The sequence below is a fragment of the Mus caroli genome, chromosome 13 (genome assembly GCF_900094665.2).
Source record: "Mus caroli chromosome 13, CAROLI_EIJ_v1.1, whole genome shotgun sequence".
NCBI lineage: Eukaryota > Metazoa > Chordata > Mammalia > Rodentia > Muridae > Mus > Mus caroli.
In genome coordinates, this window is record NC_034582.1 from 110,129,810 (window position 1) to 110,144,247 (window position 14,438).

Below are 14,438 nucleotides of genomic sequence, written 5' to 3' on the forward strand. Positions count from 1 at the left end.
AAGTAACACAATCACAAAAGAACTCACACAATATGTATTCATTGATAAGTGGATATTAGCCCAAAACTTAGGATACCCAAGATATAAGATACAATTTTATTTAAATTTTTTATACCCAACCAAGTTATAGTTCCAAGCCGCACTCCAATAACTTGAAGAAGAAAAAAAAAAGTACTACCTCTTCACCACCAGAGGGAGCTACTCATTGGGGCCACTTGGTTTACCACACTACATCACTACAAGTAAATCAAAGATTCTCTAAAGGGGCCTAGCTGTGATTTTATATGGAAAACATACCTAGCAGTTATTTCTTTTGAACAATTTCTCTCTCTGTGTGCGTGTATGTGTGCATGTGTGTGTGCATGCACCCCATGTTGCCCGTGTATGTGATGTGCGTGTGTGTTATTTATTTATCTGTAACCCTGGCTATTGTGGAACTCACTACGTTGGCCAGGCTGGCCTCAAACTCGGAAAGATTCACCTACCCCTGCCTCCTGAAGACTGAGATCAAAGGTGTGCACCACCATACCTAGCCTGTGTTGAGTTAACTTTTAAAAATAAGCACTATTCACAATTTGTTATGAAGATACTGTCAAACATTTCTTTAGCAGTTAATTCTCAGAATCTCAAAATCATCAGGATTCATCCTCTTGCCTCTACGCCTCCCGTGCCAGTGCTCCATGGTGCTGTGCATGAGTGCATATTCCAAATCTCCTGAAGAACAGCAAGGTCAAAAGTGCTTAATAGACGCTTGAAGGGAGAGCATACCTGGGTAGTCTTCTGAGACGTGGACTGAGTAGGATACACTGCAAAGACAAGGAAGAGAGAAAGGTTTAAGTCATTGTGGAAAGAGTCGTGCTTTTACACAAGAAAAGCCCACCCCGTGTTGCCCATCTATTTATACAAATACAAGCGTAAGCACACTGCCCACACAGACCAGAAGGCTGATTTAAAGGGGCTACGGGAAACACGCAGACGTGAATTTGAGTGTCAGTAGGTCTTCCCAATCCTTCCTGAAACAGTCATTATTCTCCTGATTGGGATCTTCCTCTCAGTATAAACAAGTCTGTCTTCTCATTTCACCAATACACAAAGGCTCCTCACAATGAGAAACTATATTTTGGTTCTGCTTTTCCCAAGTTTTCTTTCCATACCAGAGGGCATGTTCTGTAGTTAGTACTGCATTAGAGAATTTAAATTGTATGTGTATGTTGCTGAGGCTAGACCTCAGGACCTTGTACACACTAGACACTCTGCCACCCAGCTGTGTTCCCAACCCCAGCATTTATTTTTAACACTGCTCCCCAACAAGTGTTTTTTAAAAACAAACAAACAAACAAATGACATTTGACTTAAAATTAATGCGATGATAGATGAATATAACTAAGTTATTCTTCTTAATTCACTATTTCAAATCCATTATAACACACAAAATGCTATCAGTTCTGAGGACTACAGAAGAGTGTTGGGAGGAAAAAAAGTTAAAATATATGTAAACAATTTCCCAACTCCTTTCTCAGGAACCCTTATGCCTCTACAAATCTGTTTCAGATGATAGACATTTAGAGAACCTGTTTCTTCGTTTTTCTTTGTCTATACAGAAGACTGCAAATCCTTTGAGAGTCGAGCTCCGTATTGATTTATATCAGTCCATGGTCAACTGTTTTAGTGTATGATACCCAGGAGTCAGACGATAGTAGGCATTTAAATGGGTTAGCAGAGTTGTACAGAAAAGATATGTTACTGTTTGTGAAGGGTGTTTTGCTACTCAATTAGTAAGTCAAGAAGCCAATCATGTTAATGTGAAATCACATTGAAGCAGAACAATCAAAGGAGATAACACGGATGACTAATCCACAGAAGCATAATAACAAGCAATGAACACAGAGGAAAAGAGCCTGGGCAGCATAAAGCCCAATTGTTTACTTCTTAACTTGGAAATAACTACGATTCATGTACGGGTGCCAGGAATGTACAAAGGTTCATGTATCTCCAATCCCATTATAAGATGATGCTTACATCTTATAACACATAGAAGAGCACCCAAACCAAGAAACGGACATTAAAGTGTGTGTTCTTCTGTGCTATTCTGTCATGCTTGTGACACATATGTACTACATAATCAGGATCAGGAACTATGCACTTATTGTCATCCCTTCATCTTAATGCCCCAAGCTCCATGCAGGCGTCCAATCAGTTCTTCCATAGTTCTCCAATTCTGTCATCTCAAGTGTGGCATGAATGTGTGTGTATGAGTGTGTGTGCTTTCATTTACACAACTGTAAAGTAAGAATCACAGTGATGCCGTTTTCAGGCAAAATTATTATCTAAAACAAAAAAAAAAAATTACTCAAGATGGAAACAAGGAAAACACCAATTACCACCCTATTGTAGTAGTAAAGTAAGTGCGAGGCTTAGTTGGATATACAGGGAGGAAATGATAAGATGAGACCAAATGGCAGATGCTAAGCCCAGTCAAAACCCCAGCTACTGAAATCACAACTCTGAGTCAAATGCCAAAGAGGTAAAATATCCACGCCACTGGTACCTAAACCTTGGTAGGGAAATAAACACTGTGACCCGATGCAAGCTCACTCTCTCGTGGTTCACTTGCTAACACAGTGGGAATCTACTACAGAGCAATGAAATTCTTGTTGATCAGTCTGCCTCTTCGAATGAGGCAGTGCTAGATGACAGGGAGTCCAGGCACCTGGACAATTATACCCAATTCCAATTTGAATCAATTTCCACCACCCCGTGGTCACAACCCAAATTATTCGACCTCATTTTTGCTTAAATTAATGTCTAAATGTCAAATGAACCCTTAATCCATTCCTCTGTCTTTGTCCAGTCTGGGAGCCTGCTATAGACTAGCAGGAGCCTTGTTGTTGTTTGGAGGCTTACTACCTAGGTAATAGAGAAAAAGTCACTTATAGAAAATCAGTTTCAGTGTCAGTTCAGAAAGACTGGAGGTTCCAAGTCCACGCTCTCCAGGTCTTCTGTGATGCTGTGATGGAGGGCCCCACTATTCTGCCAGTTATTCAGCAGCAGCAGCAGCTCAGGAATCCTAGCCCAGCTCCAGTTCTTTCCGTTTGTCTTAGTCTGTTTTGTGGAGACATGGTCTCAGGCAATTCGAGCTGGCCTCAAGATCAGTATGTAACCCAGGGAGCCTTCGGACATTGACCCTTGGACTTGCTCCCATCTCCAGAATGCTGGGATTAAGTGTGCATCACCATTACGAGCCTCAAGCACTAAAATTAACAGGAGTTTTGTATGAATGAATGCTCTCTGGAGAATTCAATTTGGTTTGCAAAAAAAAAAAAAAAAAGAATATATTACATTTATCAGAAACTAAAGCTAACACCGACAATTTTACTTTTAAGGTGCTAATGGCCTTGTAATTATAGGGGGCAGTCCCATGTTCATGACCATGCCTAATTTTTCAAGCATCAAACAGAAAACAAAAGCCTTGCAGGATGATTCATCAGCTCCCAGGCCTAAAGCTTGATTATTGGGTGAATACCAGGAGGAAAATCACCAGGCCTGTAAAATCAGTTTCAGTCTGTAGCTTTGCAGAATGCTAAGGGAAACAGTCCAGTAAGAGCAGACTTGGATGATTAAGCTCAAGGCTCTAATGGGCAGGGCCAAATGGGGGTGGGGGGGCAGGGAAAGGTGGGGTGGGGGTAAGGCCGAGATTAAAGCTTAAGTAGCTTTCAGAGTAGGGCTGGATTGTGCTGTTCATAGTGAATGCTATACACCCTGCAAGTCATGTACTGGCAAACTCAAACTAAAAGATGACAGGAGGAAACCCTGCAGCAATCTCTAGATTCAGGGGGGGGAAATGCCCTCATAGTCCTGGATGAGGCTGTGTTGTGAATACATTAAAAAGCTTCGTCGGAGAACTTAAGGTCGGTTGACACGTTGTTTGGTGTAATCTATATGTGGACCATAGCTTGAGGTGCTTCGGGTCAGAAGTGTAAGCTGGAATCCATTAATCTTTTTCTATTACTTGTGTAAGTCCTCTGATAGTATTTGGCCCGAGGAAAGACTTCGTTCTGCAGCACAGGTAGAAGGCCATCAGAAAGGCGCCATCCGATGGTCCGCCACTGACACCTCACCTTATACTTGGGTTTTAGTCCTATGACTGGGACCATTCCCAGCGTCAATCCTGCATTTAAATTCATCATTTGCACCTTATTTCCTTTTCCTTCTGAACCCGCTAATGGAGAGGCCAAAGATACAAACTTACTCCTCATTCCAACGTTCTCAACTTTAAGAAAACTATTTAATTTTAGTAGGAAGATGACAGGGTTGGTGATCAAATTTAAAACAAGACAGGAATACAGGGAAAGACCTTGGCTCAAAATAACAATAATAAACAATAATATTTAAAAAAAAAAAACTTAAAAGAATAGCATGGGGTGTGGTGGTTTTAATGAGCGTATTTAAGTTGCATATGAATACTTGGTATCCAAGTCATGGCACTTTGGGGAGGTGTATTTGGTATGTCCTTGCTAGAGGAAGTTATGCCGCTGGAGGTGGACTTTGTGACCCCCTGTGCTTGCAGTTCAAGATGTGAGCTGTCAGCTAACTGTGACAGACGCCATGACTGCCACTTGCTTTTGTGTCTCCTTGCTGTGATGGACTCTCAGCGTTCAGGAACCGTTTAAGCCAGATGAAGCCTTCCTCTTGTAAGCTGCTTTGGTCACAGTGTTTTATCACAGCACGGGAAAGGTAGCTAATACAGGAGGTAATGGAAGACAGGGTCTTAAAATAGAGGTGAGAACACAGACTGAGAGTAAAGGAATCTTAGACTCATGAGACATGTCATGGGTGTTGAATGCAATACCCATATTTTATAATAAACCCCCAAACACTACGGGGCCATCTGCAAAGCAAAATTCCTAGGTCCTGAACTCTCCTTTTTTTTTTCCTCCACAAGACCCCAGGTTTAACCCAACAAGGATTGTCCTGTGTGCTGCCTCTTTTGCCTCTGCCCTGAAATCTGAAGCACATTTCCTAATAACAGAGGCTCGAAAGCTCTCAGCTTTCATGGTTACATCAGATTTCTAGAATTCACACAAGGAAAAGCAAAATGCAGAAACCAATGCAGATCCCAAGCTGATTTGCTCACCTGGACATGAGACGCTGAAAACACCAGCAGAAGCCACCTCGCCGCTGCCATGCAGCATGGGGCTTCTGCCTCCGTGGTGCTGCCAAGGGAAATGGACTTATCCTTGGATCCCACCCCAGGCTCACCCCAAGTGCTTTAGGGACTATTCGGAGCATGGTTTGCTTGTTTGATCCCGTTCAAGACCGACAACATTCACCGTTTCACTCATTATCATGTTTCATTTCCCAAGGAAGCATTTGCCAATGACAACAGGCCAGTTCCCCTATTGTTCCCCAGTCACTAGCTGTGATCGCTGTGTCGCTGTGTAACATCACGATTAGGAGATTCTAGTGCACTTTCCTACTTCATCAGTACCCTGACATCACTCACGTCAATATGATATCACAACAGTGTTAAGCTACATAGAGAACCAAGGCCTCGTTCACCTCACCCTCCTCTCCAGACCCTAGATCTGGACCTGAGGGTAGAACTGCATTTCTTGTACAAAGTCAAACCTTCCTGTTCTACTCTTCAGCTCTGACTCCTCCAATCTTTAGACAACGTTTTCACGCCTTTGGTCTTCCCTGGGCTGCCTCCAGGGTTCAGTCCACCCTCTGCCTGGCTCTAGATAACTACTCATTACAGCACCCTCAGCTCTTTCGCTGTGAAGTTCCAACCTTGCCCCAAAAGCTCCAAATGGTAGATTGAGTTGTGCTTGGCAGTGTCCCCTAGATGCCTGACAGCTGCCACAGGGACAGTGACACTAAGGTTTGTGAGCACACATAGGCACACAAGGCCCTCAACATCAGTTAATAAAGGCTTGGCCCAGTGACCCTGAGACCTTACATCTCACACATGCCTATGGTTTACTCTTTTCATTTATAAATCCTGACAAATTTCTAAAACCTAATCATTTGCCCTCTAGCTGTCAAATCATTTTATTTCCTATTAATGTAAAGGGGACTGCCATTTGGCTGCTCCCTTGGGTGTTTAAACTATTTCTCCCGCTAAAGACCGACATACAGACTTACAGTACCTGCACCCACACAGAAAGGGACGAACATCTCTCATTTCCATCAAGCCTAGCCTACCAATATGCTACAAAGATCCCATAAACCCACAGTCCACTTGGGATTTTTTGTTTTATTAGTCTCACAATTCTATAATTTATTATAATATCAATGCTGTTATAGAAGTGGGGAAAAAAATCTAACTACACAGATATTAAGAAAAACCCTACTTAGAATAAGCAAATGAGGGATGACGAGAGAGATAACTAAGCAGGTAAAGGCACAGGCCACCAAACAATACAAGCTTGACAAACTGAGTTTGATCCCCAGAAACAACATGGACGAGGAAGGAGAGAAGTTGTCATGAGTGCGAATTCCATACTCACACTGTGGTACACATACTTACATGTACACTAATGATGAAATTCTGAAGAGCCAACTCTCCCAAGTATTGTATTGTGCATGCATGATTTTGACCTTAGGCCAACTTAAAAGGCAGTAGGATAAGGCAAGGTCTTACATAGCCCAGGCCTTGAACTCCATGTATACCTAAGGATAGCCTTGAACTCGTGATCTTACTTCCAACTCTGTGTGCTGAGATGGCATCCATGTGCCCACATTCAGTTTTACGTGGTGCCAAAGACTGAACTCAGGCTTGGGACATGCCAGGCAAGCATTCTGCCGGCTGAATTACATCCTTACCCTAAGAATATTTGTAAATCTGGAATCCCAGTACGTGGGAGGTAGAGACAAGATCTGTGGTTCAAAGCACCCTCAGCAAAAGGAGAAAGTAGATGTTTGTAAAACAAGAAGGTATTTTCCAATGCAGTAAAAGAAGCACCTTTGGTACAATGAGGCGTGTTTCCATAATAAATATATATGTACTACAAATATACACCTACAGAGATACTGCTGGAGAAGAGCGGCTCCCCTCCCTTCTCTCCCGGGGATTCTGAATGAAAGAGCCCCCCCCCCCACCGCACATCTGAATTACTTCTGTCAGTACAACTACAGCATGTAGTGAGACAAGGCGCTAGAGCTGTTCCCACACTCCATTTACACTGCAGACATGCTGGTGACAGGCATTGCTCCACAGCAGTGGTGGCTGCAGGGACATCACTGACTCCTCTTCTCCCCCCAGAAAAAGCAGGATCCTTGACTTCATCATAGGCAGCTTACACAGCAGATATTAACTGTGCCGATGTCTCCATACTCAGCTGGGGAGAGGCTTTAATCAGGATCCTAAATGAAGGGCTTTCCCCCTCCCATGTCCTGGTAATTTTCCTCTTTTCTAGTCTGCCTCACAGATTAACGTTTCAATTTGTATCATAACTGAGATATCTCTGCCTCTGTCTGTCTGTCTCTCCCTCCCCCCCTCCCTGCCCCCCCACACACACCAGATTGTATAGATCTGAATCCTGAATTGACATTCTACCACAGTGCTGTGTGATCACCAGTAAGTACTCTTCCACTTCAACTGTTATGAAGAACGTATGAGACAATACAATGTTTTAAAAGGAGATGCACAGATTACGCAGGAAGGATTATTGTTACTCCTACAAAGCAGTATGTGCCTAATGTATACCCCACTCCTCATGATCCTTTACGACTCAGTCCCAGGCCCAAGTTCCTCACAAACTTCCCTGACCACCAAGACAAAAGAGTAGATTCCTTCCTTTGGGTAACACTTGACCTCGACACTGAATCTCCTCCAGACCTCAGGGGAAGAACATCTCTATTGATTCTCAAATACTCAGGGCCAAGACATGATGGCATACCACCCAACATGTAATTTTGAAGATGGAAGGATGCACAGATCATAGTTTTCAAAATTCCTGGATGTAATACCATAGCAATTCCCTACCTAAGGGAGTGTTTAAACTTTTATGAAAACGTTGCCTGCCACCGCACGTGGCACATACTCAAAATCACCACAAACACAGTGAGTTTGAGACTTCTCCATCAGTGCCTTCCTGAGCCTCTTGTGATGAGAAAAAGTAGACTGGGCTTTGGATGTCACCATCATGCAATCTCTGAGACTCACATTTTCAAGACTACAAAATGATGGCAGCAAGCGCTTTGCAGCTCTCCCTAGGGTGTGAGCCAAAACCCAGTGGAACACTAGACAGGAGGACTTAATAAATAAATAAGTAAAAAAAAATGGTTATTTTCTGTACAGTTTCTATAGCAATTCAACATTAATTAGCAAGTTATGTGTCAGGGGTGTACTACACAGTAAAGCTTTTATGTAAACTGCTACCATTTTTAAAAAGTTGTATCATTTCTCCTAAACAGAAGAGGGCTGGTGGAAAACCGCCAGTGTCAGATGGAAAAAGGGTTGACTGGGAATTGTTTAAATATCATATATTCCATGCAAGGACTAAGTATGCTAAGTTAAACCCACTAGTGGCACTGCAGAACAAATGGCTCCTTGTCTCCTGAGCAAATGCATGCACGGCCTTTCCTAAGCATCGAAACTATTGAAGAGACATTTTCAACTTAAGAAACACAACCTTGAGCTAATTAGATAAATGATCAGCCCCTGAAAAAGACTGGAGATCCTGACCAAACATTAAGGTAGCAAAGCATAGATGTACCAGTTTTCAGAACATTTTGATAATTTTTAAACCTATTATACTTTGAAGAGATGCAGTAACAGGACCAACATAAAGAAATGCTTTTTCCTGATTGTGTTTAACATGAGAGCCCAGTTGGCAGCTTCTATTCCTCACTTCTGGACCACAGGTCAACACTTAGGCTTTTAAGAGTTCTCCCTCTGGGCGGGGCTGAATTTGAAAGCACCTAAGAGGGTGGATGCTACTATGATTAACCTCATTGCTTTGAGGAGTGGAGTCTCATTCTTTCCTTTATCACATCTGCAGTCACATTCAAGAGTCAACAGAATATGTGAATGGAGATGAGAAAAGAAGCAGATGCAAATTCATCAAGAGATAAATGCCAGCCAGGTATAGAAGCACACACCTTTAATCCCAGCCCTCGGGAGGCAGAGGATGGCATGTCTCTGTGACCTGTGAGATACAGAACAGCCAGGGCTTAAGACCTTGTCGACATACAGACAGACAGACAGACAAAGATATCCCAGGGCTGAAGTACACTTATGAAGCAGTGTCTGCCCTGGGTGCTGAAGGTGCTAGGTTCAATTCCCATACCAAAATAAAAGGGAGAATCAGCGCTGTTCACACAAGATGCAAACACTAGGTAGAATAGGCCATCGCCCAATACTTAACATGTATAATGAACTAGTTATATAATTATTTCTATATTTTGCCCTCAAAAAGTAATCTCTAGGCTTTTCTCTGCTGTACAGTGTGCAACCAAAACAAATTTAATATTCAAGTGATGAACATTCACTCAGATTTATAGGCCTTTCAGTGTTTTATATCTGAACCTCCAAGTGGTCATAAAAGCGCTAAAGCTGCTGCATACACAACATACCGAGACTTAAAGACTGAACAGAAGAGAATAATTCTATCCCTGAAGTCAAGCTCTTGCATGGCAGGAAAAAAAAAAATTGGGGGAAATACTATCAATGCCCAAGAGAGATAAACACCAGGGGTAGCATTATACCATATGAGCAAATCCCTCAAAGAATTACAAGCACATAAAGTGAGTCTGTGGCAAGTTCATGTCGTATAGACTATCAAAACTGCAGGCCCTACAGCACGCTGCCTACCAGTCTCGCCCTCGTCTCACACCACTGCTCTGTATTCTATGGATAACCCAGCCAGAACAAAACAATGCAAAGAGAGCCAGTGCTGGAAAGATGGCTTAGCAGTTAACAGCAAGTACTGCTCCTGCAGTTGACCCAGATTTGGATCCCAGCCCATAATCTTCTGTGATTCCAGTTCTGGAAGATCCAATGATTTCTTCATCCTCTACAGGCTCCAGACGTGCATGCCATAGACACACATATGTGCAGACGAAACATTTATGTACATAAAAAGATAAACAAACATAAAAAGCCCTTCCTTTTTAAGTGGTTTTAACTTTTTATTTATTATTACTGGGTGTATATAATGAGTGTGTGAGGCATTCCCAAGGCAATGCAAATGCAAGCCAAGGATCAACTGTGGGAAGTCAATTCTCTCTTTCCAACTTTATATGGGTTCCAGTAATCAAATGCAGATCTCAGATTGCCAGTCACACTTTCCAGGCAAGAGTTCTGCTGCTGAGCTCTCTGAGTTCGGTTGTGTTCGTTTGGGGTTTTGTTGGTTGGTTTCTTCCTAGGCTAGACCCAGTTCTTGAGCATGCCATGTCCCTGTCTGGAATTTTCTCTGTGTTTTGCCTCCTTGACATTACTTTTGCCTCTGAGATCTTGGTTCAAATGTGATTTTTTCACAAATGATTTCTTACCTCTTCCCAGGCTTGTGGATCTCAGCCAGAGCAGTCACCGTTGTAAATTACACACCCATTTGCAAGACTCACGCCCACCTGCTTCTGCCATAGGTCTATGAATGCAGAAGGCCCTATATTCTTCCTGGTAATTAATAGTGGTGCACATTGTCATTTTCTTTAAACGGCTGAGTTTCTGTCTTTAATATTTTTACAATGGCTTAGTTCCATGCAAAAGTCAACAGTATATTTAAGTAGAAGAATGTCACACACTTACCATTGAGAATACTATATTTGTGCAATTAGTGTTTATTTATAACCTACAAATCCTTTTGTCTTTCAATGATAAATAAACGCATTCAAAATGACTTTACAAATAGTAACAATCATTCAAAACTTGAAGACCACACCACACATAAAGACAAAGGATGGCCTGTGTTTAGCTTGTATTGAACTGTGCTCTATATAAGTGAGCTAGACTGCCTGCTGTTTATTTGGTTAGGGAGATACCATCTCCTGCTGAGTGCTGCCTGGAGGGTTACACAGGAGGATGATATGCACAGGAAGGCTGCTTGTGTGATGAGACTCCATCAGTGAAAATGACTTCTCCACTTCCTGCCCTGCCTCACATTAAAGACCGAAAAGAAACAAAATTCCATAGGCACAGATAACACCAGGTCTCCTCAAAATCCCTCCACTGCTTTCCCTCCCCAGCTTCTCTTTAAAGATTGTATGAAAAAAAAAAAAATTTCCCCTCATGAGGTAGGAGAGGAAAGCTCACTGAACAAGCCAGGAAGGTATGGAAAGAAGGGTCACAAGTTCAAAGTCATGCTGTATTGCATGGTAGTTTGAAGCCAGTCAGGGCTATATAATTCTCTTTCTCAAACAAATGGACAAACCACCAACACCATCAAGAACAACAAAGTAAGATGGGTAGGCAGATAAAACTGCTTTCTGTTCAAGCCTGACAACTTATGTTCTATTTTTGGAACCTATGTAAAGACAGGAGAGACCAACACACAAAGTGTCCTCTGTAAACACACACACACACACACACACACACACACACTATAAATTCAAAACATAAAACAAAAGCATATTACACCTCTTTCCTAACAGAGTTCCCAAAGGCTTTTGTTCCATGCTTCAGGGTGGCTAGTCCAGAGCACAGCTTGGATTTTTAGAAAATGATTATGCAAGAAATAACTCACTCATTCGTCCTACATGGGAACGAGGAAGTTCTGTTCTGCTGGAGCCTTAGCCACCCACAAGCAAGCTACTCCATGGATACATTGGCCACATGCATGAGTGTACACGGGGGGCTTGCGGGGTGTGGGGGGGTGGGAAGGACTGTAGAAAAGTTCACACACAGAGAAAGATCCCTCATCAACTTTCATTCTAAATGTTTAACTCATGAACCATGACTTTCTTTTCATTGTGTTAAGCCAAACTGAAACCATCTGAATTTTACAGGCATATTAAAAAAGGGTATCCTAATTTGCATTGAATACTAACTTTAATCTATATTTTCATGCTATGCCTAATGCCTACTGAATTTGACATATAGAATATAGTAACGAGTTAATTTTTTCTTCTAATCATTTTGTACTTTAATTTTTAAGGGATTTTTATTAGATATTTTCTTCATTTACATTTCAAATGCTAACCCCAAATCCCCCTATACCCTCCCCCCCGTACCCTGCTCCCCAACCCACCCACTCCTGATTCCTGTTCTTGGCATTCCCCTGTACTGGGGCATATGATCTTCATAATACCAAGGGCCTCAATTTAGAGTTTCAAGTGATACAATTCTGAACTTTTACAGAGCAACTTCAAAAAAAAAAAATGTTTAAGTAGATAGGTTACAAGGAAAAAAAAAATGCAGGACCACAAATGTCTGTCTCTCTAAGTGAGTCTTCCAGACCAGTGTGTGTTGAGCTGGGATTAGATAGCCACAGACTCCTCAACACTACTCTCGCTTCCTTTTGGAATGCAGTCTTTGAGTAAGGTATCAACCCGACAGGGCGTGCTGCAGCTTTCAGTCTCCAGATCAGTTATCGGTATCTTACTAAAATCAAGTATGCTTTTACTGTTCATTAAGCTTTTGAAACCATGCTTTATTCTCACAAGATTAAATCAAAAGGTACAATTACCCTGACATATTTTGATCATGAAGTTAATTGATGAGCATTCAATTAATGAATACAATTCATTCTCAAGCAAGTGACTATGCAACGCCTCAAATCCATAAACAACCAAGACAGGAAGCTGTGTGGTTCTTGGAAGGGTGAGGCAAGTTCTGACAACACTCTGACTCTGACAACAGTCTGGATGTCCACCTCAGTGGGACGCTGACACGTAGGCTTCTCTTTGTAAGAAGCAGAAAATACACTGTTGATCTCAGAGCCAAGGAAAGGAGGACACCACGGGACAGAATTAACTGGTGAGAGACATCTAGTTGTGGAGATCCCTTTAGATATTGCTGCTGCTTGGGTACTGCTTTCTAAAGTGGAGCTGAAAGAGCCTATATAACGTCTTTCAAGTTCTGTGGACACAGCTTTTACACACTATTGTGAAACCTGTTGAAACAACATCTGATTCTTGCTGATCACTTGAGTCACAAACTCCTCATGATGGTTTTGCTTCTTGTTCAACATGGTGAATTTCATTGGCTCAACCAGGATGAGCTTTCCCATCCTATAAGGATATGTTGACTTTATAATTAATGTTACCCTTATACCCTTACCCTTCAATTTGCTTGAAGATAATTTTCAATTAATTGGGAATGAAAAGCAATTATTAAGAAGTAATGACCGAACCTCTTAAAACCATACTTTCAGTTTCTCTCAAGAAAACTGGCCTCAAAACTCCCTACAGGTTCCCAATCTGAAGAGGAAGGGAACAAGTCAAGAAACCTGGGAAAACATGTGAGCTCTCATAAGATGAATCATGTAGATACTGGGGGTGAAATGTGGTTGGGGAAATTCCTACTTTTATTTTCTTACCTCAGAGATGTGAATAATAGGGGCTTGTGAAATCCACATGCCAGTATAAAGGAGGCTGAGCTAGGAAGAGCATGGGTTCAGGGCTAGCCTGGGCTAAGGAGTAAAGTGAGATGCTATCTCCAGAAAGACAGAAAGAAACAGCCAATATAAGATTTCCTTTGAGAATGTTGAAAAGTTAATTTTATCCTGTTGTTCCACAATTGCAGACATGCATATTCCAGGCCTTGGTTCTTATATTTACTGATTCATTTTGGTTAGTATTGGTTGGTTGGTTGCTTGCTTGCTCACTTGCTTGCTTGCTTGCTTGAGTTTGTTTTCTGCGATGTGGTAAAAGTAAACTTGCAAGACTAGATGTAGACCAGAATAGCCCTGAGCTCATTAAGACCTGCCTGCTTCTATGCTAGGGTTTTGGTTGGTTGGTTGTTTTTTTTTATTGTTCTTGTTGTTGTTGATGATGATGATTTTTAGATGTTTGAAAGAACAGCCTTACTCGAGAGCCTGGCCTCCAATGTGCTGGTATCATAGGAATGCACCACCACTCCCTGTCTGAAAAAAATTACTGATTATCACAGGAGAAATAATCTAAGAAAAAACTTTAATTTCAAAATTGGCAAAAATCTATATTTTCCACCTGGAAATCTGGCCATATGCTGTAAGAAACTGGTAGGGATATGAGACATTCCTTGGCACTACAAATGCATTTGTGTGCTAGAAAATGCACACCTCAGTAATTGTCTACAGCTACCGTCCTCATATGAACCATGTAAGTAAGCAGCATCTGTAACACAGCTCTAGAATCCAAAATAAATAACTCTTTATTCAGATTAACTTGGGTTCAAAACTGATTAGATCAACCATAGAAACACAGAAGACACTACTTAAAGTACTTTGGTTCTTTTTTAAACCTTTTCTTACATGTGTGTGTGTGTGTGTGTGTGTGTGTGTGTGTGTGTGTGT

At 41.7% G+C, this 14,438-nt stretch overlaps 1 protein-coding gene across 2 annotated transcripts in view; it reads right to left on the minus strand.

Moving 5' to 3' along the window:
- The window catches only part of Parp8 (poly(ADP-ribose) polymerase family member 8), a 176,479-nt gene that overhangs the window by 83,993 nt on the left and 78,048 nt on the right, over positions 1-14,438 (minus strand). For both annotated transcript variants that reach the window (XM_021180032.2, XM_029468348.1), the window contains one exon: positions 769-806. In XM_021180032.2, coding sequence (XP_021035691.1) covers positions 769-806 — 38 coding nt within the window. The remainder of the gene's footprint in view (positions 1-768; positions 807-14,438) is intronic.